Source organism: Neopsephotus bourkii, unplaced genomic scaffold (genome assembly GCF_033783945.1).
Source record: "Neopsephotus bourkii isolate Nb327-2 ecotype Australia unplaced genomic scaffold, CSIRO-AGI_Nbou_v1 NB_1767, whole genome shotgun sequence".
Classification (NCBI taxonomy): domain Eukaryota; kingdom Metazoa; phylum Chordata; class Aves; order Psittaciformes; family Psittacidae; genus Neopsephotus; species Neopsephotus bourkii.
The window spans coordinates 313,004-340,291 of NW_026902241.1; the positions used below are offsets into that span (position 1 = coordinate 313,004).

At 38.5% G+C, this 27,288-nt stretch overlaps 1 protein-coding gene across 2 annotated transcripts in view; it reads left to right on the plus strand.

Moving 5' to 3' along the window:
* Positions 1 to 17,210: 17,210 nt before the first annotated feature.
* The window catches only part of TFB1M (transcription factor B1, mitochondrial), a 28,482-nt gene continuing 18,404 nt past the window's right edge, over positions 17,211 to 27,288 (plus strand). Inside the window, exons 1-5 of one of the 2 annotated variants that reach the window (XM_061378594.1) lie at positions 17,211 to 17,609; positions 17,977 to 18,132; positions 19,612 to 19,763; positions 23,963 to 24,071; positions 25,202 to 25,353. In XM_061378594.1, the coding sequence (XP_061234578.1) occupies positions 17,579 to 17,609; positions 17,977 to 18,132; positions 19,612 to 19,763; positions 23,963 to 24,071; positions 25,202 to 25,353 (600 nt within the window). In that variant the 5' untranslated portion in view covers positions 17,211 to 17,578. Of the gene's footprint in view, positions 17,610 to 17,976; positions 18,133 to 19,611; positions 19,764 to 23,962; positions 24,072 to 25,201; positions 25,354 to 27,288 lie in introns of those variants that run through there. The other variant, XM_061378595.1, reaches the window with a different exon arrangement.

Genomic DNA, 27,288 nt, shown 5'->3' on the forward strand with positions numbered 1-27,288 from the left:
TAAAGACCATTTCTCTGGTACAATAATTCTGAATATGAAAGACAATTTACAGTCATGCTTGTCTTAAGGTACACAAATAAGATTGCACTTATTTTAATAAAAGGCTGTTTTTCAGGGGTCTTACAGCTTCTATTAAGCAAAAAACTGTGGGTTTGAGGAAAGTTTTTCTCTTGTTTTGGTCAAATGACAAACACACAGATCTGAACATTTTATTATGTGAATATAGCAAATCAGCAGGAAAGATGGCAGACACAAGCCTGTTCTTTTGAGACAGAAGTTCTGGTGTCCAGCCTACTGCTGATCATTCCCCAGCATTGCTGCCTTGAACACTGAATATCTTGGCCCATTCAAAGGCCTGTGCCCTTGCTTGAGAGAGCAGTTCTCTGCACAAGAGCCGATCTTTCCTCTTGCTACTGTCCAAGGCTGCAAAAACCCTTACTGCTGTGAAAAAAACCTGAACAAAGTGGGACTTTGTCAGCAACAATAAGGAAACATGCACAAGTGAAAATTAGCACAGAGTAGCTGTGGCATGAACGCACATAGGAAACCTGTAGAAATCTATCTGATTTAGGTCTCACAGAAGCTGATGTCCACAACTCCCTCTTATGGTAACAAGCACAATGTATTTATTCTCATGTTTCCAGGAATTGAACAAGGTTAAAAAAATTAAAGACAAACTTTAAATTTAAAAGGTCATAGGCATACAATCAACCTGCAACACATCACACTCATTAATTATACATTACTATACAATTAGATTACATTTAGATAAAACTTTTCAGATTGAAGAATGCCCATCATTTCCTCATTAATATTAGGAAAATATACATGCAATTTTCTGAGCTTGTGTGCTGCTAAGGAAATTCAGAGGGCTACACAGAATGCATACCAATGTAGAGTTTGCCATTTAAGATCTTTTTTAGATTCCTTACCATGCTGGCAAGAGGAAGACAGTTAAGAGGCACAGCTGGAGAACTTTGAATGAAATATCAAAGGTTTAAGGATGAAACAAACAAATGTATGCTGTGATACTGGTTAATACAGGAGTTACTTAAATATAAATCATGTGGAGAACAGCTGGATTTGACTGAACTGGACCTTGTGTAATACAAACATGCCCAAATATAATTTCTCTGGCAGGAATGCACATCAAATATTTTATTATTTAATGGAAGCTGTGGTCATCATTACAAAGATGCATCTATATTAAGAGACATCAAGCATAATCACAAATGCTGGGCCACCCTATGTATTAGAGCAAGTACATCATCATCCTTCTGTAACACTGTGCATTCCTAAATAGGCCTGAAAACAACCTAAAAATGGTCTGATGCTGGGAGGTGCTGAGCTGAGAGAGCTTTTAGTGAAACCAAAAGAAACTGCATCTCCTTGGCATTCTCTGGAAGCAGACCTTTGGAGTCCAGACAATGAAATTAACTGGAGTTTTGCCAAAATGAGGACAGTAGAATTTGGCTCAGTTAGTCAATGCCAGTGCAGAATGATACATTGCAAATACTGAACACTGAACTTTGAAGGAAAAAAAATAATTCACTTCAAATTGTCTGACTTGTTTATAATGAAATAGCCAGTGCCTTACCACATGCCAACTGTCTTACCGCTATACATGTAGGCAGCCATCAATAATTAAATCTGCAAGTGGGGGCACACCTTTGGGGGGATGGATACAATTATATCCATACATATAATACATATTATTAATGTTAATTACACGAGGCTCCAGTTCAGCAGAGCATTTGTGCTTATGCTTAGTTGAAAGCGTTTAAGATGGGGTTTTTGTTAAAAGGGGATTAGACAAATGCCCAAGTCTCAATCCGTATCTTGAGAGCTATTTTCAAGCAAGACACCAAATGCCTCCACAGGGAAGTTTTTCCTAAATTAGAAGAGACTTTTCTTACAGGTTTAATGAAGAAACTGGGAATCTCCTTGGCTTTGCTCTCCAAATAAATCTTACATACGGGTATGAAATTAGTTGTCACCTTTTCTGGGGAGCCAAGTATGACCAATTTCAACTCTTAGATTTGCATTTTCCATAATAACTGGTTGTAATGTGGCTCCTTAAAGAAGTAAGATTTATGCAGTTTTGATGTGTCTGTCTGTCTACTGGTTGGTTCTCTTTTCTGCACCTCTGTTCCTCAGCAAATACTGCTTAATTTGCCAACCAATTTCAACCAAGATCTAAGATACATAACCTTATTCTAAACTCTTAGCCCGTTTCACCAAAAAAGGTCTGAATACTTCAAAAGCTTTAACAAATGGGCAATGTCACAGAGCAGTCACTCAAAGATAAACTGTCTGAACACAGGCAACTGAGAAGCTGCACACCTCAGGGGATGGGAAGCATGCCAAACTCATAGCATACTGCTGGACTCCAGAAATTAGTGACACTGAAGAAGAAATTGAGGCTTTGCTTTACTAGATAAACATCTCATCACATGCATTCAGTAAAATGATGCAGCAAAACCGATAACTGTTCCTTTATACATCGAGGGATGAGTCTAATGCTGGCATATTGCAAAATATTCTATTGAACATCTTAGGATGTTAGGAAATTAGGGTAGAGAAAAGAGCCACAAACATATTCAAGGACTTCAGAAAACACCTTGCAATTAAAGGGCTCAATCAGTTTAGCATATCAAAAATTAGATTATGAGATGACTCTATAACAGCATACAAGTACCTTCATGTGGAGAAAATCTAGGCACTAGCAGACTCTTTAATATAGCATATTTTAAAGCATAACAGAACCGTTTCAAAGAGGAAAATAGGCACTCAATCGCAACAGAGGAGGCGGTTAGCTACTGGAAGGCCCCAGTGGAAATGGTAAAACCTCTATCTCTTGCTGTCATCCAGCCAAGCCTGGGTGCTACTCTGGAAGAGATCTATGCTCACTAGATAAAAGTTAGGCTCAGTTAAGTGGAAGCTATCGGTGCAACTCACTGAGTTCAAACTATTGGCTGCTGCTACTAAAGCACCAAGGGTAAAAGATGTAATGGTCCCTCTGGGGCTCAAAATGCTTTTGAATGTATGTTTTCTCATAATATCCTTGTCAGGTCAAAAAATTATTACTTCCAGTTTCAGATGGAGAACTGAGACATAGAAATACTAAGCGATTTTCCTCAAGCTCTCAAAGGAATGGCAGAACAAGGATTAAACCACAGTCTTCAGGGCCAAGACTACAGCAATCATCCTCTCCCATAAACTGTATTACGTATATTTTACATGATACTTAAAAATGTCTGTGAGCTTTCTGAATGAACATAAAACTGAACTGATTATCTTATTAGTTGCCATGGTTAATATTGTTACTAGGCAGCATGGTTTGAAAGGCAAGTATTCTGATTCCCAGGACCAGCATGATACATGCTTGCTCACTCTTAGAATTATATGTATGACATAAAGTCTTTGCATGAAAAGTAGGCCCCCTGACATACAATGAGTAATTTCTGTGACAAAACAGGTGGTTTAAAAAAAAAAAAAAAGTATCAGAAAAGAATCAAGGTTTTCTACTAAGCGGCATTATCTAAATGTCTGAGTACAGATTTTGGTGCTGGACTCAAGCCTCACACAGTAACAGGATCCAGCTAAACACCACATAGCACAGCAATGTGCTGTCAGGAAAGCCAAGATTTCATTTTCATGTAGAACATCAGGAAATTCTCAACTGTATTAAAACTCTTCTTCAAATATTTCATGTAAAGAATATACAATAATGAGTAATAAAGCTAGGTAAATAAATTCTGCTTCATTTTTCTGGGATACACTTACCCATTTATGACTACTTGAGGCCACACTACATTTGCTTGCTTTTTGATTTCTGCCATCTTGCTCATCCTTAGATAATTTTCTAAGATTACAAAGGTGGACCCTGCTACTTCTTATGTCTACCCTCCATTAACAGCTTAAAATAAATTCTAAAAGAATCAGATACGAAGTCTTCATCCCGACTCTTCATCACCTCTCTTATTGGCTCCAAAGTCCTAATGGTATCTGGTTATCGCCTTACTTAGAGGTACATTAAAGCTGTGTCTGCAATAACACTATTTACAGAGTAAATTCATTCCTTCTCATTCCATACACTAATATTTTCTATTAAATTAATGCTAGAGGAGGAAGGATTTAGTACACTTCACCTCCTGCAGATGTAATGAGAAAACATTTATGAATGTTTGCAATTGTGATGCGAGGAAGAGAACAGAAGGCATTTTATTATGCTGATTATATCCTATTTCTTTTGACTGGTGTTAACTAGTGTACAAAAAAATGAAACTCATCGGAGAAAACGGATCTACAAATTTTCAAAATTCCCTGTCAATAAAGTAAGTTGGGGAGGAGGGGAGAAGTAATTCGCACCTTACTGTGTAAGTACAACTCTGCTAGCTGACAACACCACAAAGCACTGGGACAGACTGTTAAGCAGACGAATGAAAACTATTCTAAAAGACAATATGAATTGAGAAATTCAGTCATTGAAAGCTTGCTTCATGAACTGAAGCTAATTAATGCTCTCATGTAGGGTTGAACCCAAACCATCAGAATGATAGCAGCTCCACAGCTGAATTAGTCTTTTAGTATGCTGCCCCTTAAAATTCCTCCCAGTCATTAAAAGAATGGAGCACATGATTAAATTCTGCTATGGGAAGGGAAAAGATGAACAATTAAATTAAAATCTCCTACAAAACAAAGATCACCTAAGATATTTAAATACAAAACAACATAATATTGCAAAAAAAAAAAAAAAAGCTTTATGCAAAAAGCATCCTTTAATTATCTGCACAGTTACTCCTTGCACAGCTCTGCTGGGAAGCTCTAGAGGAGGTACTCCTGTCAGCTCAGTCTTACATAGCTGCTTCAGTAAAGGACTGGGATATCCTAGCATCAAAGCACAACAATGACACTGACAGCATCAACTATGCATATTTTTTTAACCAGAATAATTTGTCCATGCAGATGTCTGGAAGAATATAAAAATAAAAACCAACCATAGACTGAGCAGATCGCTTTCCCTTAGGAGTGGAAAACAACACAGATAATTCTTACATAGGGTATGAGACTGCAATATTTCCAAGTTACTTTCACATTTTGCAAAATGACTTTAACTTGGGACATTGTCCATAACAGTCTTTTCAAACTCTTCCAGTTTATTTGCATTCCTAGCTGCTCTTGTTTGGATACTCTGCTTTCTCAAATAGGCAAGAATGAGATTTCAATGTGTGTTTAGGCTGGGAGAAGACAATCAGACGTATATGGCTATAAAACCACATCTGCTGATGTCTTAAATGATGCTGCAGCTGCTGAAAATCATAACATTTACTTGGCTGGGTTATCAAGTAAATCAAAATTATATTTACAACTGGATTTTTCATCAAATACATGGGATTATCAAAGGTAACATTTCAAAAAGAATTGAGTTAGGAGACTAAATCACATTGACTTTCAACACAATGCAGGCATCTATGTGACATAAATATATGACATATATAGGTTAATATTTTCAATACTAACCTGTGTTAAAGGTATGAGGCCTTTCACTGAATTGGGAAACAGCACACTGCAATTCAGAAGAAGCTAAGGAAAAGTGAGGGGCAGAGGAAGCATACCAGGGGGCACAGCATTTGTAGAGGTCATTCAGTGAAGCACAGTTTTGGCCTCAACCAGGCACAGCTAGCTGGAAGGCTTCCTCATGCTGCCCTGAACGAGAATTAGCATCTTCTTCTTCCTGGTGTTTGCATTTGTTGTGACTTATGCAAACTAAGACTGCTTGTGAGATGCAAACCAACAAGCCTTTGGCAATTTTTTGTAATAGAAGATACGAAGATTAATTCCACAGTGGAACAAATGTGGACAATGAGGCCACGGTTGTGGAAGAATGGGTGCTAGGGAAGCAGGGGCTGTAGGAGGCTGTAAAGCCTGTGGAGGCCCAGCAACAATTCTGTTTCTAGCCATTGGACAGGGCTCAGATTTGTCACTTAACGTAGTGGTACACAAGGTGAGGGAAGGCTAATATAGCAGCAGTTTCTTTACAGATGTTCCGGAGTCATATGAAATGACTAGAAATACCCTGGGCATGTATGGGTTGTCTTGTGTGACTGAAATGGTGCATAGATCAGCCATCCCTGACTGTACCTATGTGAGTGAAGATGCCTACTGATGATGACTTAGGCAGGAAATGTTCTTTTCAGGACAACATCACTGCAGCGCAGAATTTTGTGCAGCTCCCCCAGAAGCATGTTTCCCTGCTGAATAATTGATTTTACAATAGCTTTCTACCTTGCACTATACAAAGTTTTGCTTCCAGCAATGTCTCTAGCCCTGAGGAAATGATGTAACATGCAGAAAACTGATAGAATTTTATCTTGAGGCTTTAGACAACTAAAAAAGCCAAAAGCCTAAAGTCTTGAGTTCTTAAGTTTGGCAACTACTCCTGAATTTCTAGGCAGCTCCCCTTCTAGACTGGATCAACTTTCTTCTGTGCATATACACTGGGAACCATGGTAGACAACAGAAGTGATTTAGGAGCAGTGAGCACATTAGCAGAAAGGAGAAGTCCTTAATTTATTTCACAGTGAACAAGTCACAAACCTAATGTCTATGGTTCCCTCATGTTGAGTACATGTAGATGAATCTCAAAGGTTGATGAAAAGCTTTTAAAACTACAATGGGAAGAACACAGCAGACAACTCAGGACTCCCAGCTGAGTAACAGGCCGAAGGCATGTTTCTGGATGCAGCTGTGGATCCTGCCATGTGGCAAAAGAGACACTGATGCTGAAGTCATGTAAGGTGATGATGACAAATGTCTGTGACCCTGTTATATATAGATTTAGGCTTGAAACTGGGACCTAGGACACTGATTCCTGTTATGGATCATTGTTACCTGTTATGGATCACTTGTGTAACTGCTTAGAAGAAACCATCCTTTTATCACTTCAAACCAATGAAAATTAAGTCCAGGATGGTTGCTCACTGGAGGATAATAGGGTACCCTCAAGAAACAGGCTCTGCAGGTTGACTTTCTGGGCAGAAAAAATTCCAAGAGGTGACCAGCTTGTTCAGTTCACTCTTCAAAGGACTGGCATGTGAGATGCCAGTTTATCCCTTAATAGGATTCCCAGTACTATAGGGAAGGTGGGCACCCTGATGAGGATAGCACCAAAAGAAGTGATCAGGGCTTCCCAACATCAGATCTTGATTCCCAGTACAACAAGATCATTCAAGAGCAACAGAATCCCAGGCTGCATTATGGAGAGCCAGTTGAGAAAAGTGATGCTTCCCCTCTACACAGTGCTGGCGAAACCTATCAGGATTGCTAGGTCCAGTGCTGAGCTACCCAATACAAGAAAGACAACAGACTTACCGGAGTGAGTCCAGCAAAGAGTGACAAAACCAATTATAAGGCCAGAGCATTTTTCATAAGAGGACAGGCTGAGAATACCTGGAGAAGAGAAGGTTCAGGGGGATCTTATCAGTGTGTGTAAGCACTTAATGAGAGAAAATGATGAAAAGAGATCCAGACTCTTCTCAGTGGTTCCTAGAGACAGAACAGGAGGATATAAGCATAAACTGAAACACCGGATTAGATGGACTAGAATATCTCAGGAGCTCCCTTCCAACCTAGACAGTTCCGTGATTCTTTAAAGACACTTCTGTATTTCTTGTTTGCAACTTAACAAGTCTCAGGGTCATCTATGGAATTCTCCCTTTCCATTATTATACATAAGGTAGCACAAAGGAATATTGAACATGCAGGGGAAAAAAAAAACCACCAACCAAACAAACAAAAAAAAAAAACACCCCACCCATACACAAAGAAAAAAACCCCAAACTACCATGGACCAGAAGCAAAAATGGGATCTGACACACCCTCAATCTGAAGAAGTTGCATGGAGTTGGATCCTTTGCCAAGAACCTATCTGCCACACAGTATTCTCCATAGTAATGCAATTCCATAGCTTACCAAAAAGCTGATCAGATTTCGCTTTCCGATGAAATACAATACCAAATTGTCAGTAACTGTCATGTCTCATTTGAGATATCAAGGTTAGGGGGGGAATCTGAAAATGCCATTTTTTTAGAAGGGAAATTTGGCCACCATAGTTACTGCAATTTTGCAAAACAGGGAAGACATGTTAAATTCAAAGATGTCTGTCCAAACTAACCATAACAATTCAAGTATGTGTCTTGGCAGAGTACCTGAATGACTCCTCAGAGAAAACTTATCAATCTCAAAGAGGAAGAGACATCATTGGTCAGGAAAGTGTTAGATATGTTTACAACCATGTCAGCTAAGCACCTTTAGAACTATATGGAATCATTGCCCAAGTTAAAGGAAACATTTTGCGAGGTGATTGTCAAAGACTGAGAAATACTTGCAAAAACCAGTTCATTTAAGCATCTTTGAAAAGTCCCAATTGTTTTAGCTTGTAGTATCTGCATTTTGTATTGATTACTACAAGGGTACTAAAAACAAAGCAGCTGAATTTGTCCCAGTCCAATGCTTTGAACTGATGAAATGCAAGAGACCTGGGGAACAGCCATTGAAAAAACAATCTTGAGTTAATGAATGTATATTGGCAAGCTCTGTTATTCCTGAAAACCAACAGTTACATTAACTGCCTCTCTAGTTCTTACATCAGCTGTACCTGTTCCACATACTGCTCTTAGGGCTAAATGGAATGGTTTAACGACTTGAAGAGGAGATAGTTTGTTACTGTGGATATTCAGACATACACCTTGATACACCACCTTGTGAACTGAGTTCTTGCACAGACAACTCAAATCTCTAAGGACTTTTTCTATAATAGTGTCACATAACTGACTGCAGGATTTAGTAATATCTAATAAGGTGTTTAGATCCTCTGCAGCTTAGTTACAGTGGGTTTAATCAAAGGAAGTCTCCAGTTCTCTCACATCAAATACAAGTCATTTATCTTCACCCCCAAATCCCCCAATGCCCTATTTCCACTCCTCTTATGATCTCTTGTTCACTAGTGTAATACTACAAGTCAGTAAGTGGATTCCTGCTGATTTTAATTCCTGGTTTAAAGCCTTTTATTTAACACAGAAATAAGGTTTCTGAGGTACTCAGGGCAACAAACTTTGAGAGTCTTGGTTTGGTCTCCTTCTCCATGCTCAGCTGTTCTTCTAGATTGTAGCCAGATCCAAGGTTTTGTATCCTCATTTACAGCTTAAATCCTAGTAGTCTCCTCCTATCCTTTAAATACTTTCCTAATTTTTTCTCAGTATCCACTATGTGGAGTCCTTCAAGAGTGCTTTTTGATCTTGATCTTCACTTTATTCTTAGGGGGCAAAAGTTAAAGGTTCTAGTGTGTACCTGTGTGCCCAGAATGAGGCCTGAAATGGCATGGTCTGGACAAAAACATGATCTTTGTGTACATTCTTAACTATATGTTTTCTGATCACTGTCAACTATATTACCACTGTGCTCCTATCCTTACAATCAGATAATCATTATCACCTTGGACCTCTAACTAGGCCTCATTCCCAACCTTCGTCTTGCAGATCTTTCTGCACAATGTCTGTAAGATACTTTTTCAGTCATGTAGTTAACATTTTCATCCAATTCCCAAGTCTTCATACCTTGCATATGGAAACCACCTTAACTCTGGCCTTCATAAATGCTTCCTTGTTCCACCTGTCGTACCTATCCTTCATCACGTGTCTATCTACCTCTCGTTCTGGCCAAATCCATCCTCTCTTTACACCTTCCACTGCTTCCCCTTTTATATTGCAACACATGCCACAAACCCTCATGTTCACTTGCCCTTTACAAAGTTTTCTTTATAAAGTCTGCTTCCTGGAAACTTACTCATTGTTGAGAGGACAGCTGGTTCATGAGAGCAGCCCATGTTTCAAAGAAGCACCTTGATGTTTCTTCCTTTCTGCCCTTCCTGTAAATATCTTCAAAGTTCCCTTATTTTACCCTTCAGATCCTTCTTTTGTGATGCTACATGAAAAATGCTGCCTTGCTGAGACCACAGTTTGTCATGCTGACCAGTACTAACTCACTGCCTCCTTATTCTCTTAATCTGTTAGTATCCAGTTTTCCCTATTCTTCTGGATCACACAGGGAGGTTTTCCTGACTGAGGTCATACCTTCTGCTGTGTTAGTACAATTTCTGACATGGAGGTCTGCTGGGGGCTTCTGGGTGTAACTACAATAAAATAAAAAAAAAATTCCATTCTAAGCTTTGAATACAACATTGAATAGTGGGCTAAACAGCCACATTCATTCCAAATTAACTTCAAACAAGAGTTTCACAAGAGCCAGAAAACTGAAAATCAGTCTATCCTCCATCTACCTACGTTTTCAGACTGCAGCATGACAGAAAACATCTGGAAGCAAGCAGATCACTGTTGTATTTTCAAAGATGTTAATTCTGGTTTTAAACTAATCAAACTAAGACGACATAAAGGAATTAAAAAGTATTCCCACCTGCCAGGAGTCAGCACAGTCACCATGACTTTAACAGAAATGTAGCAATTTATGCCAGGTAAAGCCTCAGCACCACATACTTAGAAAAAGCTGACACTGCTGATTAGGGGAGCAATTTCTTGCAGATGATTTTTAATTTCAGTTCAGCACTTCCCTTAGTCTCAACAGAGAAATCATTCCAGCTAGCATTACTGTCCCATGCTCATCACTATAGCAGTGGTGGTCATTTGCCACCTCAGAAACGTATGGTCAGAACGCTGTGGTAGCTACAGCACCCCCATGATGTACGCAGGTCAAGGTTCAGATAGAGGCATTATGTTTTATTGTACCAGCGGCATTAGATGCAAAAAGCTGACCTAAAATTTAGCAGTTAATGAAATGCTTTCTTTTTAAAACATATTTTTGATCAGTCTTCCTACCTTTTTTCTTAGAAAAATACAAATTCTGACCTAGCCTATTTAGGAGCTCCCAAAAAGCAGAGCAACTATAATCAACAACCTACACTTTCATGTGGTATATTCAGTAAACCTGAATCTCCAGGTGTCATGGCTTCGATTTTGCTTCCTAAATCTTCCATTCTTGTTTACCGTAAGTGTCTAAGTGACCTTCTGCTCTTTGTTTCTGCTAGGCGGACTACACAGCATTCGTATTCTGCCAGCCTGACTCGACATAAGGACGTAAGGTGGAGTCAGTTAACTTTCTGGTCCTCGCTGAAGACTATACAGTTCACTCGCCATGGAACAAGAGTGGCACCCAGTGGCCAGAGAGATTGAACCAATACTCATGTCTTGAAGTGTCTGCCTTCTGCATTTTATAAATCCCCTCCCAGCATTTTGAAGACAGAAATCCTTCTGTGCTCAAGTTTGCAGACCCCTCTCCTACCTCTGTACTTGAAAGGCAGAAGGTGGAGAACTGAAGAAAAAAGATTTCTTCTCTGTACTCTTTTTGAGTACCACTTTTTCTGAGAGCATAAATAATCCACCACAGGTATTACAGCACTTTCAAAAGAGTACCGCTTATTTCTGAGGGATCAGGCAGTGACTGAAGAAGTTCCGTGACTGAAGATCAGGCACAGAAGAAGGAGTTCAAAGACCTCATCTGACACATTGTCCAGGAAGTCCAGATAAGGTAAACATAAGTTTTTAAACTGTCCCCCAGAAAATGTGGCAGCAGGAAAGGAGAACCCAGGGATGGAGTCTGCTTTTTGATCTCCCCTCATGGGGAACACACAGGCTCTGTGCTGCTCCCAGTCTGTGGCTGGGTTTGGTTTTACAAGACCATAAATTAGATTGCTGCAAAGGAGGCACAGGTTGTAGGTGGTGACACAGTGTGGTGATGAACGCTGTTACCTGTGTGACGATACGCACTTCACAGGCCTCTCAGAGGTTCATGTAATTTTATATTAATTTTTCATGATACACAATCAGACTATAGAACTGGCTTTCAGTTAATACGGTATGCTGTGCTTTTAATGAAACTCTGTGGGAGCTGTTGCAAGTAAGGAGAAAGCTTTCACTCTCATTTTTTTTCTTTAACTTAGGGATACTTAATGCTTAAAACTGGAACATTAGTTTTGAAAACACTCTGCCAGACAGCCTAATTAAGATGCAAACAACTATTACCCTCATAGAAACATTCTCCAAGATGGAGACCTGGGTACTGAGTGAACAAGACCAAGCTCTCTAAAACACCAGTGCTCCACAATGCTGTAACATTCCCAATGATAAATGGATGATAATGGTGCAGTGGCTTGCAGTGCCGAGTCTGCACCATTAGTTTTGTGGGTTTGGGTTCTACTTGCAGTGTGAAAACCCCCGTTTCTACAGAGTCCAGCAGATAAAGTGAGAGTAGTTTTGATTCTCCTAATTTCCTGGCACTACCAAAATTTTACTTTGCATTAACTGATATTCCTTCCAAATGCTCTAGCACCTAAAACAGTACAATCAAGAGGAAATCAAAACTGTAAACTAAAAATAAATGTTCTGGTCTGGATAGATATAGCTAGAGCTTGGCAATGTGACCCGAGTAGATTAAATAGCTCACAAATCAAAAGGCACACCAGAAGAATCAAGCATTAAAAGAAATTCTAATGTTTCAAATAAATATAATGATTTTTAGACATCTGCTGTGGCAATACTGAAAGCCATGGATCCTTGTACTTCCTGAATTATGATAGTAAAGAAATCAGCAGTCTGGACAAAATTTTCTGCCAGATTTTCTGTTAACAGGAATTCTTTGTTCCTTGACTGTTTAGTTTTTGCCACACAATGTAACTGAAGCGGTAACAAGGAAAATGCTGTTCTTGATCGTAATATGGCTTGATGAATCCACAGTTGTAGACTGACAAAAGTAGGAAGATTTTCCCCATAACTGGATTGTTTTGCTCTAGGGAAAGACATTGATATAGTAATATTATGTTTTATTTAACACTGAATACAACTATTGCACTAAGCAAAACATTTAGTTCAAAACCAGTATTCTAAAATGCATTGACTCCACATTAAAGAGCAAGAAATGATCTTGCAGATCCTCTACAGAGTTAATATGGAAGATGTTTCATGACAGTTTTGCACTGCTTTGCAGCCTGTGGCTTCTAAAATTACTGTGACTATGGAAATGTACACCTCTCTGTTGTTATCTTACCTAACCTTTTTCCTATTTGCTAATTTATTTTCTTCTGCATTTTATCCGGTAACACAAGTTTTCCTGAGGGAGAGCAGTCACTGTGTGTTTGTACAATGCCTGGTGCAATGGGCTTCTAAAATCTATTTAGGATCCTTATGAGCTAGTGCAATAGAAATAATAAATATCTTATTTTAACAAACAATAGAAAACAGTGTCTTTGAGAACAAGCCAAAGAATAGAGGCCTTGTGGTATGAAAGTACTTTTAGCAGGGTGGAAAATAAAAGATTTTCTGTATCTAACCTCTTCAGAGTATTACATTTCGCTATAAATTTTCAGTGCAATCTGACCACTAACAACTTGCCATCTTATTTACCTTAAGACGATGTAAAATAATTGTCAAATGTATTTTTCTGTCTCACATTTTTAATGGAGTGTGGCATTTCAAAAGCATGGTGTAAACCCCATTTTCTACAACATGATGCCGTAACATGAAACTAGTAATAATAATCACAGCAACACAATCGTTTTAGGTCAGTCACACTGTACCTCCTTTTAGAGGGGGTTATTTTTAAATTATAACTATCTGAACAGAACCAGTAAATAATTTTAGTACCTATGAATGAGCTCAGCAAGTCTGCAAACGACCTGAAATTGCCACTGAAATTCTATAACTACTGTGGAAGCCTTGCATTGGTGCATATGCTCCTTCATGATAAAGGCCGCAACTTTGGTTTTAACCCTTGCAACCTGAACTGAAGCTGCAGTCAAGAAAGAAACTCCAAGTAATCCCATCAGGGTGTTTCTGCACAACTGATCTCAGGACCTGAATCTGAGCTGCTTCAAATGCCCAGTGTATTTTTCCCTGGCGTCTATCTCATCCGTGGAAAACATGCTTAATGTTTCATTGGCTTCAAAATTAGCAGGCTCTGTCTCTAAGGTAAAGACAAAACTGAACGATGAAATAATTCAGATGACGGATTCCTGCCATTCCCTGGCTGGTTGATTTTGGGGGTTTGGTTTGTTTTTTGTGGGGTTTTTTGGTGTTTTGTGGTGTTGTTTTTTTTTTTTTTTTTTGTCAACTTCTGTCAACCTGAAGGAAGGAAAGAAAACAGATTTAAAACTTCTTTAATAGATTCTTGGGCCAACATCCAGCATCAAAATGCAGCTGTTCAAAGTCCAAGTTGAGGAGTCATGAGAAGTTTTATTATTGCTATTTATGGTACTGCTTTCCGTATTTCAGCTGCTTTCTACATATTTAAGGACTGTCTGGATCGTGGTGCTCATAACGCTTTGCTTTTACACAAATACCAGAAAATCAGTCCTATCACTCATTACCGTAAGAGTTACGGCCACATGAGATACTTGAAAACTTCTGTATGTGCATCTAATCAACAAAAAGCTTACACTTTAACTATGGCAGAACAGTATTTGTATACAAAGACTGAGTGGCCTTGAGGTTTTGAGATGAAAAATCTCAGCCTTGGTGACAACTCAGTATGAAATGCATCATTAAAACGATATTCTGACATTTTTTATGTACTGAGAAAATATTTCAAACCAACATCTTTTTTGCTTTGGTGCTAAAATAGCTAAGATGCCTCATCTGGTCATGAAACTGATCCATCCCATGCCATTTTCACACCTGCTCCTCCTAAGACACAGCCCGTATTTCTTCAAATTTCTCCAGATTTTTAAGTCAAAAAAAATCACCATACAATTTTCTCATAAAGCCCTTTTGGAACTGGACAGAGTAACAAATTTTATCTGAAATGCCACATTGTCACCCCAGGTAGAGGTTACATTTTATACTTAATTCATAACTATTTTAAAATCAAATAATATATATTAAGATGAATGCTTTATACCTCACAAACTCAAAACTCCAGTGTTTGAGGTCAGAGTAGGACCATGACATTTTATCCCAATATTCTACTGTATGTAAACATTAAAACCTAGGCCAGTTTCTTTTCTTACTGACACCAACTGCAAAGTTGCCAATGTTTTTAATGACTACAAAATTAGTTCCATTTTCATTTTTCTTTGAAATGTGGCCACTTCACAATATATTCTTTCCTGTTGGCTCTGCTAATGCTCACACACCTTACTTGTCTCACATGCCTAGGGTCTAACTGTGATCTCAGAACATGACTGAACCCTCATCTCTAGAGAGATACTGATGCAGATATTGTTTATCAACCTTCTTCCACTCAGTTCTTCATAAGACAACACCTTACCGCATCTGGTGTTACCACTTAACTAGAACATGCTACTGATGGCTGAAGCCATGTCTAATGCATAAAGCTATTTACAACTGCACCCATTATTTATCCTGAGTGAGAAATTACTTTCTGCAAATGCTTCAATGTCTTCATTTTCTTACATCTACCTAACAACTTCCTCAATTATCTGTGGCTTTTTAATAGCTGCTTAGCTTTCTCGAAACATCTTAACACTAAATTTCACTGCGGTAACAGTCATTAAACATAGAATTTTAAATCAAAATGGAAAAAAACCCTTAAAATCCAGTAACTGTTCAAAGTGCTGAGGGGAATGGAACTTCCTTAATCCACTGTGACAAGAAATAATGCAGAAATACTCTGCCAAAATGGCTCCTGATGCTACCAGTGAATTTTAGGATTATCAAAACTGGACAATATATACATATACATACATTCCCATATATATGAACACATGGACTTACATGTGGGTACCATCTACTGCAGCTACAATTCTGTTGCAACATGCAATTTCTCAGTTTATACAGTGTAATGACTCATAAGATCACTATTATTGCACCTTTTTCTTCCATGTTAATTTCCCAGTCAGATCAAGACCTGTATGTTATAGGGTAAGACTGAAAAACTTTTATAGAAATATAGAAAATTAGTACTTTCAAAGAAAATGAGCTATCGGTTCTGATTACACTTAATAATCTGACTACATCCTATTAATTTTTATACATAGAAATAAACTGAACCATCCATGCAGTATCCAGGCTACCTGTAAAATGGCCTATCAATTAGAATAAAAATGAAAATAGAAAAAACTCCACTCTAAGTATGAAGGCCAATTCAATTCTAGCCTGATCTGCAAATCTGTGAACCTGCATTCCAATCTTACCTCCATGCCACCTGAAAACATACCATCAACACCCAAACGCCTTTTCCTGGAACCTGCAAGTAACAGTTCTACCCATCTGGAAGACTGTCAAGAAAACCGAGCTACCCCAGAACAAACTACACTTTAACTCACAATGATGACTGACAACAAGGTGTTTTTATTGTCTAGAACCTCCATCGCGGTGGTAATGCGCACACCCGTCGTCACCCCAACCTTGCCCTCCCCAACCAGCAAAGCCCGCAGCTCCAGTGGGGCCCTGCTCAAGGACTACAGGCAACACAACCCCTCCCGGGCAGCTGCAAGTGAATGTTTTCTGTACAGTTCACACTGCGTGCGCAGAACCGCCTCAGCGGCCGACCCGAGCAGGCAGAGCACTTAGCCCGCTGAACCACATGGATAACGCACACTCCCCACCCCATCCACAACATCCGCCCACCACGGCTACGCGCACAGCTCGGCGGCTGCGTTCTATCAGCACACTCGTGACCATGCCTCTCCGGCACACAGAGCCAATCACGCCTCCGAGCAGCCGGATGCGCCCATATGGAGACACGCCGGGGCAGAGGAAAGGCACTTCCTTTTCCGGGTCACCTCTCTCTTCACAGAGTAAGGAGTCGCGGTAGTGCCGGGAGTGCTGCTCTGAGCTTCCCTTTTCCTAAGAGAAGAGGCAGGGAAGCCTGTGCGTGGCCGGATGGTGCCTCCGCTCTGGTCCCGGCCCGCTCCGTTTCTCCTCTGGACCTTGCGCCACCCCGCTTGCCCCTACGCTAAGGGCTTCCGCGCCTGTGCGGGCACTGCCATGCCATCCCTGTCGTGCTGTCACTAGGAGCATGCGCACTGCGGAGCCCGTCTTTCGGGAGGCAGGAGGAGGAGTAGCCAATGTGGGGTGGAACGTGCATGCCACACTGCTTCGTCTGGCCGGGATCGGGGCCATTATGGGGTGGAACCGGGATTCGGCTTCCTGCGACGGGCTCTGACCCTGGCGGAGCGGTTTGTGCTCCATGCGCTCTCCGGCCTATCAGCAGCTGCCAATGGCGTCTGCAATTGGAAACTCGCCTTTTCCCGCCGTGTAGTCCTGCGGCTCCACGGCTTTGCCGCCATCGGCCCCTGTCGTGGGGCCGCTAAGAGCTAAAGTGCGCTTGGCGGCCGCTCCTCGGACAGGCTGCTGCGTGTTTGGATGCAGCGTTGTGTGGCAGGCCCTGCTATCACAGGGTGGGCGCTCGGTGCCGGAGCTTGTTGGCCCCGGGGTCTGTAATGGCGAGGTCAGGGGTGTCAGGTGCAGGTAGAGGAAGGTGAAACATTTGGACCTATTATCCTCAAAGTAAAAAGAATGTTTATTCTTAATTAGTTAATGTTACCGTTATGCTTGGGATTCTTCTCTTTAGAAAGGCAGGTGATTAATAAAAAATAATCTTAATTCTTTTTTTATGATACTTTAAATATATTCTTTCTGTGATGCCATGAATTCAAGCAGATTGTCCTTAATGGTCCATTTATACAGTAATGAAAGATAGACACTGGACAATTGCGAGAGGGTTTTTTTTCTATCTGGTGTTTTGGCAAAGCTACAGAATGAGAGTTGCCTAAATCCCATGAACACGTGCAAAGCACTGCATACAATAGTCAAAATACTGATGTTTAAAATTTATCACTTCCATAATGATTTATACATCATGTATTTGTAAACTTTGTAGTGTTTTTAGTGTTAAGTATATTAGAATTTATTGCATATGCTAGAAGCATCTCTCATGTCTCTTTAGGTGGAAGGGGGAAAAGTTGTCATATGGCAGCTCCAGGAAAGGCGGCAGCTTTCCGTCTGCCTCCCCTGCCAACTATTGGAGAGATTATTAAACTCTATCGCCTTAAAGCACAGAAACAACTTTCCCAGAATTTTCTACTGGATTTGCGACTGACAGGTTAAATATTTTATTGTTACATTTTTTATTTTCTATAAAACACGTATCCTGGTTTTCTTCAAAATCCTGATTCTAGCTAAGGAGATGGTGTTTGTATGATGAAATCCGTCAAGTTAATAGCAACTTACTGGTAAACCTTCAAGGACTTAGTTTTAGCTTAGACAAACTTTAGTTGTAAATGCCTAGAAAATGTGTTTCTGTATAAATAACAGTAACTTTTAGGTAGAAACTATATTCCTATATGAAATATGGATTATTGATTGAAATGCAAAAGTCCAAGCCTTAATAGTATTTTTACCATTCAGGTGCTATTATAGTTTACAAGTCTGATTCTTTTAAAATACTATTCTTTTGCTTATTATGCGTCATAGAAAGTACTGCAACTCATTGTGCGATTTTATTTAATATATAGCCTGGCTAGGAAGGTGATTTGTCTTAGTTTATCAGAAATGTGGCTTTTTTGAACCAGTTTTATTGTTCTAAACAATTCAGTTTTCTGCATTTTCATGTCTGCAATGACGGCAAAACTGGCACTGTTCAGTCAGTGGTGGGTTTCTTTACTGTTCTACCAGTGGCTGGGTTTTGCAGTAAGTAATGCAGTGCAGCTCATGTAGCTGATGGTTTGAATACATTTGAGGATTCAGGTTGATAAGAATTTAGAGTGCGAACATGAAACGTAGCTCCACTTCCTGAACAACTGGACTCTTATCTTGGAATTAAAATGTATGCATGCATTTAGTAAAACCGCATGAGTAGGCATGTCTTCAGGTATTTCTTATTGCATATTTAAGAAGTTATGGAATGAGCAGTAAAGTTTCTCTCAGCATCTTCTTTCCATGCTTCCTAAGGATCCCTTTATTTCATTGGCTACATTTTTAATGTTTATTTTAAAACCTTAATCTGTTTTCTTTCCTGGCTGTAATACCTTCCAATATTGTATCTTTCCATTAATGTATAGGTATTCTTTCCTCACCTTTCATCTGACCCACCTTCTGTGGCTACCAATTACCTGTATTCCAGCTCTTAGTTTACTCCAGCTCCTCCCTCATACAGTTGCTGGGTTCATATTGAAATCTTATTGTCTTCTTAAATTTCCTTGAAACATAGGCTCTAAGGAAATGTAGTGAAATACTCTAGCGAGACTTTAGAATGTTGAACACAAGTGCTCACTTGCAGGAGAGTAGTCCTGATGACTTACAGATAAGAAGTAATATTTTGTTTTTATTTGATTCTGTGAGCAACAGTGTATATTACATTAAGCTGAAAATACTATTTTTAAAATAGCTAAGGGTATCTTGTAGTATGAAACAAATCTGGTTTCTGTGCAGTATAGCAGGTGTGTGATTAACTGGGATGTGTCACTGTTTATGTCTGTTCTGAGGTAAGCACACTTGTGGTTTAACAATAAACAATGAGTTTATCTAAGTGAGCTGGATCTTCTGCAGAATAAAAGCTTTGTGTGTTCTTTGTGTCTTGCAGACAAGATAGTGAGACATGCTGGCAATCTGAAAAATGCCCATGTTTGTGAAGTGGGCCCCGGGCCAGGAGGGATTACCAGATCCATTCTCAGTGCTGGTGTTGAACAACTCCTTTTAATTGAAAAAGATGCTCGATTTATTCCAGGATTACAGGTACCAGCTGGAGAATAATTTGTATAAATGTATCCACACTATTGAATAAGAAGACCTTAAGAACATAGAAAGGTGCCAAGTGTCTTGCTGAGATCTCAGCGTTGAAAACAGGTTTGCTTCTTTGGCTTGAATCCGCTTTTTTTTTTTTTTTCTTGAAGATAAAAATGCACAGTATAGCAATTAATTGCTGCTGCTTTCTCCTAGGCCACTCGGGACCTGATACTGCAACTGAATTAGTGCTGAATCTTTTTTTTTCTTTTTTCTTCTGGTTGAGATGTTTTGGTTGCATTTCACCATTCAGATGAACTGGTAGTTTGAGGGCAGAACATAATGTCTTTTGGTCTTATTTTGAATTTTAAACTTAATAATTATGCTTTATAAAATGGTGAACGTATGTTTCCACTCCAGTTCATGTTCCGTGTGGGTAATATCATAAAATCATAGAATATTTAGGGTTGGAAAGGACCTTAAGACCAGCTAGTTCCAACCCCCCTGCCGTGGGCAGGGACACCTCACAGTAAACCAGGTCACCCAAGGCTCTGTCCGACCTGGCCTTGAACACCGCCAGGGATGAAGCATTCAGAGATGGAACTTCCCTGGGCACCCCATTCCAGTGCCTCAGCATTCTCACAGTAAAGAACTTCCTCCTTATAGCCAATCTAAACTTCCCCTTTTCGAGTTTTAACCCGTTACCTTGTCCTGTCACTCCAGTCCCTAATGAAGAGGCACTCCCCAGCATCCTATAGGCCCCCTTCAGATACTGGAAGGCAGCTATGAGGTCTCCATGCAGCCTTCTCTTCTCCAGTCTGAACAGCCCCAACTTTCTTAGCCTGTTTTCACATGGGAGGTGCTCCAGTCCCCTGGTCATCCTCATGGCCCTCCTCTGGACTTGTTCCAACAGTTCCATGTCCTTTTTATGTTGAGGACCCCAGAACTGTACACAGTACTCCAAGTGAGGTCTCATGAGAGCAGAGTAGAGGGGCAGGATCACCTCCTTCGACCTGCTGGTCGCACTTCTTTCTTATATCCTTTTATATCCAAATACAGAAGAATAAACCAGTGATTTTTTTACATTAAAAAATAAAAATGCTCTTAAACTTTCTTTTAAAGTTGGTATGATTTCACAAGTTGTTGTGGCATTTTTCAAATGCCATTTACTTGTGTTGCTATTAAATTTCCATGTTTATGGAATTTGAATGTATAAATCTATGAGAAAAAACTGTAAAAACTCTCAATTTAAATCAGACTTAACTGTTTTCTTGTGCTTCTACAATCTCAAAGGTCTTTCCTTGTATTGTACTGTGTCTTCTGTAGTAAATCAGCAGTGAAAGTAAATAGGCAGTTCAGTTGAGAACTGCTACCATCTCTTTGTAGGACAAAACCAATCTAAGAATGAAAACGCTTATATACTTAAACCTGAATATGATGTAACTGTCTTTGTAGGCTTAGCCATTAATAATTTACAGTACACCATCCTTACTTTATAAAGTATGAAATCTTCATGTTTTCACTTCTCTTGAGTGAGAGCAAATCTGCATTTCTGTTTCAGATTTTAAGAACTGCTTTGGGTTTGGAGAGAATTTGAGATTCAGTGGTACTTGGTAACAGGTTTTTAAGTATTTACACAATTTCCCTCATCTTCCAAAATGCTGCCACTACAACAGATCTGTCTGAATAAAAGTATACTTTTCAGGGTCTATAATGAGGTTTTGGTATGTAATTATCTTTACTCTTCAAGTGAATTAACATTAGTCATTATTTTTAATTAGCAACTTCCTTAAAGTAGAAATAAATATGCCTGAAAGAAGTTAACTGAATATAAAGATGTTATAACTTGGTAGCAGTGGATATGAATGAAAACTATATATGTTGCATCCATTATTGTTAAATTTGGGGTTTCCCTCCAAATATGATGATGCATAATAGAATGAATCTTTCTTTTCTGATAATGCAGTTTGTAATACGTATTTTTTCTAGTTTCCTGTTAAAAACATCAAAACCAGATGTTCATAAATGGGTTGAGCTTTAAATAACAAAATAGCAGAGATTAAAATAACAACTGGGGACTCTTACTTAAAAATGCTTCTTTGGATACTTACAAAATCACCAATTGAAAGTGTACAGTGTTTTTTATTAACTTTTTCAGGCTGTGGTCTCTATAAAAAACCTGAAGTTGTGATCCTCTTTACTTCAAAACTGAAATATAGTGAAAAACATACGTGTACAGAGTAAAAGTTTACACCAGTTGGGAGTCTGTCAATTCTGTCTCACTCTTAAAGAATCACAAAATCCCTGTGCCATATGTCCTGATAGTTATTAGGCTGGAAAGATTGATGAGGAGAGAAAGGGGGCTCTGGGCCAGAGAGTGGATTGAATACAGAATTTTTCCAGGATCACCATTTTATTTTTTAAGCTGTGCCCCTTGTGTTTTCTTTGTGCCCTTTTGGTTGTCTGTGGTAAACTGAAGGATCTCTATGATGGAGAATCACTTGGCTAGTGTGGTTGGTGCACTAGAGCTCCTGGAACTGTTAGCTGCACACATCAGCCTTAAAGTCAGGAACGTTTCAGTGGGTTTCCAAGTATAAATATACAACTTTGATTTTTCTACTCACAGATTAAATCCTGTTCTCATTTATATTGTGATACTCAAAAAAACCCCAAAGTCCTCTTGACATGAAAACCATTATTAAAAAACAGTATAACATATGTTAATCCGTTACTGTGTAGGTAGCTGTCTGCTTCCTCTTATGCTATTTTCTAACTTTATTGATATTACATTATCATTCATCCTGTTATAGCATTTATTACAGCTTCAAAGAAAGATTTGACAAATCATGGCAGATTACTGAATCTGTATGCCGTATAATTGCTAGTGTAATGCTGAAAAAGACATAAAATAGTTTGGAGTTGATGTTAGATGTATTTCTTCTATTTGAAAACAGTTGCATTTAAATCACATAGGAGCATATAGATTTAGTTAAGATTTCTTATTTTTTTTTTTTGTATTCTACACAAAATTTAGCTGTTTTGATGGTAAAAAACCAAACATTTACTCAAAAAAAATTCATGCCAAAGATTGTAGAACAGTATGAGAAAGCAGCTCTTCCTCTGGCTCAAGAGAACTGTGTAAGCTGTTTGTACCCATGAGCATATAAACAAGATTCAGACTAGAGATGAAACTAACAATGGTGAGCAGTTTATTTCAGCAGTCAAGCCACTAGCACTTAACTGTTTATGGTTTTGTATTTCTGTGCAAAAGCAAAATTGTTCTTTGAGCCATTTTTCATTATTCTGCTGTAGGAACAATAAATATCCCCAAAATCTTTGTAAAAGTTGACTTTTGCTTTTGAATTGTGCTGTTTGTGCAAAACTTCGTACTTAAGAGAAAGATTAGTGCAGCACTAAAAAACTTAGCTAGCTGTGATTGCGTAAACTGACACCAGAAATGAAAGAGCTGGTCATCAAACCACAGCCGGTTCTGAGTTTACATTTCAGTCTTTATTAAATATGAGGTAAGCTGCAGAAGTAGGATAGAGAAGTTGGCAACAGAGTGAATTTTTTTGACATGTTTAAAAAGATACAATTTTTTGAGATGTTTCTCTACTACTAAATACTCATTCCCTCATTTTGGGGAACTCCTTGGCTTTTAATGGTGTGAGTACAAGCTACTACAGGGGGAGTATTGAGAGATTGTTTTCCCCCTTTTTTATATAAAAGAAAAACTAATTGAGTATTTGTGTGGCCTTCTATCACGTATGGCTAAAATTGGATAATAGACCCTGCAGCTGCAGGAGAAGCAGAATAAACAACATGAGCATTGTTTCCAAAGGTAATGAATATAAAACTTTTCAAAACCTGCTGCTTGCCTTATTATTTAAATCAGGTGGGTTTCTGTTGGTGGCCCAGGTTTGTTAATTGTCCTTGCTGACAACACTCTTAGCAGTCTTCAAGTTTAAATTCACTGTTGAGAATTCTGTGGCTGTGAACAGTGTTTACAGAGTCACACATGAAACTTTTTTTGTTAGTGTTTGCTTTTTGAAAGTAAATGCTTACTAATAGTACCTCTGTTTTAACTACTATTGTGCTTTTTTGTGTATCGAAGATAAATACATAGCAATGTTTCCATTTCTGCCCTGGCTGAAACTGGAAATCCTTTGGTTAATTCTCACTGTGAATTCTGCTTGTGTGCTTACAAACAGTTATTATCTGAAGCAGCTCCCGGAAAAGTGCGCATTATTCATGGAGATATTCTGACATACAAGATGGAGAAGGCTTTTCCAAAGCACTTAAAAAAGAACTGGGAGGATGGTTAGTATTTGGCTTTGGTTTATTTTTAAGGCTTTTTATATCTTAAGTGTGGTGTTATAATTGTTCACTGAGTGCAGGTGTTACTCTCTTCTGGTACATTTTGAAGGTGAGAAGAGAGAGATGAGCTTGTTTTCTTCCTTTCCATAAGGAAACAGAATCCTCTTCTAAGACCAAACAGTGAAACTGATGTGACATTCATCTTAGTCAACAATGAGGAGCTTTGCAGTGATTAACCTTTGAATGTCTTGACTGTACAATAATGACTCTTGGAAAGTATAAAAGCAAATAATTTTTCTGTATTACTGTCATATGAAAATTTTAAAGGCTGGTGGGTTTTAGAAAGATACTTGGCCATCTCTGGTACAGATGTAATATCACAAATATTCTAGAAATATCACAGCCTTAAAAGTGCATAATAACTGTTCCAGAAAAGCAGCCTGAATTAATATTATCATAGAATCAACAAGGTTGGAGAAGGCCTTTAAGATCAAGTGCAACCATTAAATGCATGTTATTAGATGCTGTAGTATCTAAGAAACAATACGCATGCATTTGTTTCGCCTGATTCTGTTGCACTGCTGGGTAGACATAAGGATCCCTGCTAATGCAGTGCCTGCTTTGTGTTTATACAACACACATACACTGATAGGATCCGTAATTGAAAGATACCTGTCACTTCTTAATGGTTAAGTCTTATACTTGCCCTAAACCCTTTTGATTTCAGAGGAGATCTCTGCCCAATTTGGTCTAGGTGATTATTTTGGGGATTATGAAGCCTTCATGAGCTACACTCTTGTAGTTTTGCTGTTACAATTTTGCTGTTCTAGGGTAGCTCAGCTGAAATTTGCTGATGAGCTGAAAGTCAGCCGAAAGCTACTGGTCTATTAAAATGTAAATGAGAACCAAACCTAACCACTTTTTTCCAATTACTGAGAATAGTAACACAGTTTTGTCAGTGTAAGACAGATGTAAATGGGAAGGCATAATTCTGGTGAGGCACAATAAAAATTGTTTTTGTGTTTTAAGTCTAAGTTGATAAGCATATATCTTTCTTTCTTACATGTTCTTTCATGGTAAAATCTCATCCAAAACTCTTTGACAGTTGTTTTTCTTCCATCAAATGTTAACAGAGCCACCAGGTATACATATCATTGGGAATCTCCCCTTCAGTGTTTCAACTCCACTAATCATCAAATGGCTTGAAAATGTTTCCAAAAAGGATGGACCTTTTATTTATGGCAGGACACAGATGACATTGACTTTTCAGAAGGAAGTTGCAGAGGTAAGATACTAATGTTTTCCCAAAATTTTACAGATGCTAAGTTGAACAAAAATTTGCAGCCTCTTGTTTAAAAGTACAAACCGGATCTTAGATGGCTTTAAAAAGAGAGGAAAGAGTTGGTTTGATTTTTAGTTTCTGTGGCTGTAAATTATGAATTTTAATGTTGAATTAATCATCTGCTCTGATTCTTTCACAGACCATAATTTTTTTATTTTTTTATTTCCTTACGGAGAGATATATTTCCTTGAGGTACTTAATCTGTTCTTTTCTGAAGTATTGATTTCTTAAACATTAATAGATTCCACAGCACTCTTCTGTTTTTAACTATCTTCTCTCTCAATCGTTCATGCACCATTTCATCAGTCTATTTTTCCTTACCTTTTAATCCTCTCATGAAATACACTAATAGTTTTTTCCTTTGCTCTCTTAATTAGAAATATTTTCTTTTAAAAAGATAGCTTCCTTGAAATAAGAAAGAATGGCGGGTTTGCATTATTTCCAGTTGTGATTAAACACTTCACACACAGAAAGTGTTTGTCAAGACCATAGAAGCTGACTTTTGCTTTTTTGCATGAGACTTGATAATCAGAATTATTAATGGATTGCTGCCAGTCTTACGTGTGTAGAAAGGCATCACTGGAGTTCTGTCAGAGGAAGTCCAAGAGCAAACTGAGATTTTACTTTTTGTCAGTAGTTAGATTCTCGAAGGTAAACTAATCTGCTATGTAGTATCCTTAATTCTAGATAAATTGATACTCCTCAATGCTTTCAGATTTTAACAGTATATTTCTGTTGCCATTGGATGAAATGTATCATATTGCAAAGGTTGGAAGACTTTTTGCTTTGTATTTATGAAAGCGGTATGGCTTCTTACCAGCATCTCACTTGCTTAAAAAAAAAAAAAGGAAACGGGAATTGCACATCAGTCTGAAAACTGAATTTCCATCTAATCAGTCCAGTGTTCGTAAATATCAGGGGTTTGGTGTGCAACCTAAAATGTGTGGGTGATTTTAATTTTAATCTTTCAATGTAAAAATACTAATAGTAAAATTTCACTGGGTTTTTTTTTTTTGTGCATAAATTAGTAATAAGTATATATGCAAGTCAGATGTCTGTAGTCATTTTTGGACATCACAGAAAACCATATTGTGCTGTCATTACTCTGGCCCTGCAGTCAACATTCAAGACAAATACTGATATTTCCAGTAGATGGCTCTAGAGAACACCAGGGACAAACATGAAATAAGATGGATTTCTTAATTTAGCTCTGAGCTCATGTGGTTTCAGGTATTAAAAAACTCTAGGATCACTTTTCCAGAAGAACTTCATGTCATATTAGATAATACCTTGTTGCAAAATATGGACTAATGGACTATGACGTAAACTGCAAAGTGGTAATGGGCAAGATGCAAAGTTTTGTGACAGCAGTGAAAAAATTGGCTTAGCAGTGAAAAAATTGGCTTAGCACTGAGTGAGAGCATAAGTGCACTCACTTTATATAGCTGTAACCAGCTGCATATGCTACTAGTGACATGCGGATTATAGTGCTTCTTCACCCAGCATAGCTCATGGAGATCTTAAATACCATGCACTCTTTTTAAGCTTCTTGTACTTAGAATGATGAGAAGTTAGAAACACCAGGAGTCTTGAGTATGTTGTTCACGGTCATGCAATGAATAGGTGTTAATTACAGAGCTAACATTCTGTGATCTCTTGATTCTTTTTTCTTTAAAAAGAAAAAAACTCTGATCTTCTACGGAAGACTGAATTGTTCAAGGTTTCTGGTGTTTCCATAATTGATTTGACATCATGAAAAACTCTTTTGAGAGAAACTATTTTGGTTTATGATTAGGAGGAAGAATGGTAATCAAAATCTCTCATTTTCTGGCCCTCTGGAGTTGCTTAGTAATTGCAATTTTACATACACAAACATAT